This window comes from Macadamia integrifolia, unplaced genomic scaffold (genome assembly GCF_013358625.1).
Source record: "Macadamia integrifolia cultivar HAES 741 unplaced genomic scaffold, SCU_Mint_v3 scaffold1677, whole genome shotgun sequence".
Lineage (NCBI taxonomy): Eukaryota > Viridiplantae > Streptophyta > Magnoliopsida > Proteales > Proteaceae > Macadamia > Macadamia integrifolia.
Window position 1 is genome coordinate 114424 of NW_024868304.1, and position 3531 is coordinate 117954.

Genomic DNA, 3531 nt, shown 5'->3' on the forward strand with positions numbered 1-3531 from the left:
AAAAAAAAAAAAAAAACCCTAAAACTCATAAAAGTCAAGAATTGCATGTAATGGCAGCAATAATGCGGAACTAACTTGGCTGCTACAGTTTCCAACCTACCTCAAAGATTTTATTTTCTTAGTTGCTGCTGTCAAGGGTTAGCTGTAAACCAAGTTTTGGCTAAGTTTTTCCCAATAATGCGTATGAGTGTGGGAACCACTGCATGCATAGAAGGACAATAAGTGTGAAAAATGGACAATAAGTGTAAAAAGAAGACAAGAGAATTGAAATTTTTAATGATGCAAATGGAGATGCAGAGAAGAAAGAGTAAAAGACAAAGAAAAAAAAAAAAAATGATGTGGATCGCAGTGTCTCTCTTGTAAGAAAAATTCTCTTTCTGAATTTTTTTTCTCCTCTCATATCAGTACACAGTACACACTCTATTCTAAAGACGTGTTCACTAAGTATGATTTTTCAAATTAATGCACAACTTCACAGCTTAACTTGCCTTGCTTAAATTTTAATAAAAAAGAAAAGAAAAGAATGGTCATATTAGGATTATAATGATGTTGTTACTTATGCTTCACAAATTGCGATTTTTTTTCCTATCCTACTCTTACATACACCCACATACACTATGCGTACAATAGGGTTCTATCCGATAACTTCCTCCCTAGGCACTAGCTTTTCAAGCCGAAGTTGTCACCACGACACCACTAGACTATCCTTGTGCTCGTAATTGTGATTGTCTGCCACAACTTATTATTATTATTTTATTTTTTTTGTCTTTTTAACGTTGGGGATGACTGGAAATTGTAGGGGAGAGGTGAAAGAGTTTGAACTTGATTGCAATTGGCATAGATTGTACTGATGAAATCTTTGAAAGTGCTACTCTATGATTTTTGTTTTCTGTTTGTACTTGTGCTTGTCTAAAAGCTTGGAGCTAAGAAGATAATAGTTCTATCAAGTTTGTAAAAATTATTGTACTTGATGCTTATTGATTTTTTTTTTTTTTTCTATTTTGTAGATATCACCAACTTGAGGATTTATAGAATAATTGTATATATATATATATATATACATATATATTTGTAATGCTTGGTTATTGGAATTCTTAGATTGGTGATTACTGTAAATTCATAGTAAAATCTGGTTTATAAAAATTTATGTAGAAATGTACAATAAACATTTTTTAATAGTGTATCCATTAGACACAGCTTCAAAACATTTCTAAAATAATATTTTTTAATCAATTATCATTGCTATAGGTTTGTTATTTACTAAGTTTGGATCTGGCTCCTCTACGGTGCGGCATGGTGTGCAGCACACATCCAACTTCTAAGAGCACTTGGGCATGCATTTCATGGGACTCCCATGTGCCCCGCACATCATGGCATGCCACAGAGGAGCCCCACACCTAAGTCGTGGGCCATTAAAAAATATCTCATGATTAAAAGAGGTATTTGGGAATTGACATAAACTGAAGATAAAAGGATCATAGGCCACATAAATGATACTATTTGAAAAAGAGAAAACTGGTACGGACATAAAACGTAGTTAAAGGAGTCATATCTACTCAGCCTTGAAGCACAGAAAAAATTCTGGTGGGAATCAATGTTATGGAGATGGAAATGTACTTGCAAAAGTTGATTTATGGGACTATTTTAAAAGCATAGCTAAAAAATTCATAGCAGTGTTATTCTCGACTCAGATGTCTTCGAAGGGGAATCGATCAAGGCCCACACCAATCTAAATCAGTTTAGATCGAACATATTTATCTTTGTTTTTTAATAAAAATATTTTTTATTATATTTTTACCCTTAAATGTATTGAGATTGAATTGATTTAAATGCAGGATTGATCAAGACCATAGTTAGCGAATTCGGATTCGGGAATTATTCGGGTGGAGAATTATTCGGAATAATTCGGTTGATTAATTTAAGGATTCGGTCACAAAAGCGGTCAAAAAAGCTTATTGGGTTTTTTTTATTATTTTTTTTTTGTTTTTTGTTTTATTTTTTTAAATACTATTTAAGTGGACCGAATAATTCGGTTTAATTTGGATTCGGTCCGAATTATTCGCGTTTTATATTCATTTTTGAAAAAATCACGAATTTTACTGAATTTTATTTTTAATTCGGATTCGGTCAGAATTTTTGATAAAATTTAGAAAAATTCGATTCGGCCGAATAATTCACAAATTATTCAGCCGAATTGATAACACTGATCAAGACCGATACCAATCCAATCCAAATATTAGAAGTTTAGAACCACTCACACCGGCGCTCACTTACCCCTTAAGTAACCATCCCTCTCTCGGTCTCACCTTCTGATTGATTACTTTATTATAACCTGGTAGTTGTGGTGGAGTGTATGATCATGATGACAGCCATATGTAACGGAACTTGGCTGCTGAATTTTCTATCACTCTCTTCACCTGAAAGACATAAAGTATAAGTGTGAGACTCACACAGCATGCGTAGAAGAAACAATAAGTGTGAACAGAAGACAAAGGGAATTGACAAAGAAATTGAAAACTTTAATGATGCTCATGGAGATGCAGAGAAGGAGCAAAAAGCAAAAGAAAGTAAAACGTGTGGATCCCGCTGACATTATTGGAAGAGAGACTGGTCGGTCATTTGTCATGTGAAAGGCTTCGCCTTGCATCACTTATAAGGGAAATCTGATCTACTTCTTCTCTCTCTCTCTCTCTCTCTGCGTGTGTGTGTGAAAGAAGAAGAAGAAGATGTCAGGTGTGGGACAGCGTTTTAGAGGGCCATCCTTCCTTCAGGGGGCCTTGGATAGGTTTTCCTCTCCGGAGTTGCGGGACTTCATTTTGCCGATGGAAGATAAACTTAAGAGGAAGTGGAGTCACTGAAGCGGACGTCAGCTAGGATTCAATACTTATCTGATGAAGCTGAAGTGAAGCAGTTCACTAATGATGCTGTCAAACTTTGGCTCAATAACCTCAAACAATTCTTCTATGATGAGGAAGACATTCTCGATGACTATGCCACTGAAATTCTACGCCTTAAATTGCAATCTAACTCTCATCACCATACCCAACAACAGGTACGTACGCAATATTCCTTCTTTCCTAAACATGTTCACCCCATTGTTAGTTAAAACGGGAATGGCAAAAAAATAGAAACGTACGATATGGGTTTTAAATAGATAAAAACGATGAACGGTACAGTAAAAAAAAGGGTCAAAAAAATAGGGAACGACAAACGGACGAAAACGAACGGTACGAGTATTAAACGTGTAGTTTTCAAAAAAACGAAACAAAAAAAATGGTAGTATACTCATGCAATTTGAGAGATTATTACCTGTATAAATGCATCTAATATTCCAAAAGCTCTAGGAGTCCCAAGATAAAATAGCCCAATGGGCTACAAGAAAATGAGATGTTGCTAACTTTAGCTTCTCTTTACTCATTGGGCTATAAGAAGATGAGATTTTTTTCCTATAAATAGGATGGAAGTTAAAAATCAAAAACCAAGTACCATATTATCTTCACTCTTCACTTTTACTAATAGGTTTTTTTTTTT

The 3531-nt window shown here is 34.6% G+C and overlaps 1 protein-coding gene across 1 annotated transcript in view; it reads left to right on the forward strand.

Annotated features, from left to right (window-relative positions):
- Positions 1 to 2455: 2455 nt before the first annotated feature.
- The window catches only part of LOC122064526 (putative disease resistance RPP13-like protein 1), a 3423-nt gene continuing 2347 nt past the window's right edge, over positions 2456 to 3531 (forward strand). The window contains exons 1-2 of the mRNA XM_042628237.1: positions 2456 to 2567; positions 2841 to 3052. Of these exons, the coding sequence (XP_042484171.1) occupies positions 2456 to 2567; positions 2841 to 3052 (324 nt within the window). The remainder of the gene's footprint in view (positions 2568 to 2840; positions 3053 to 3531) is intronic.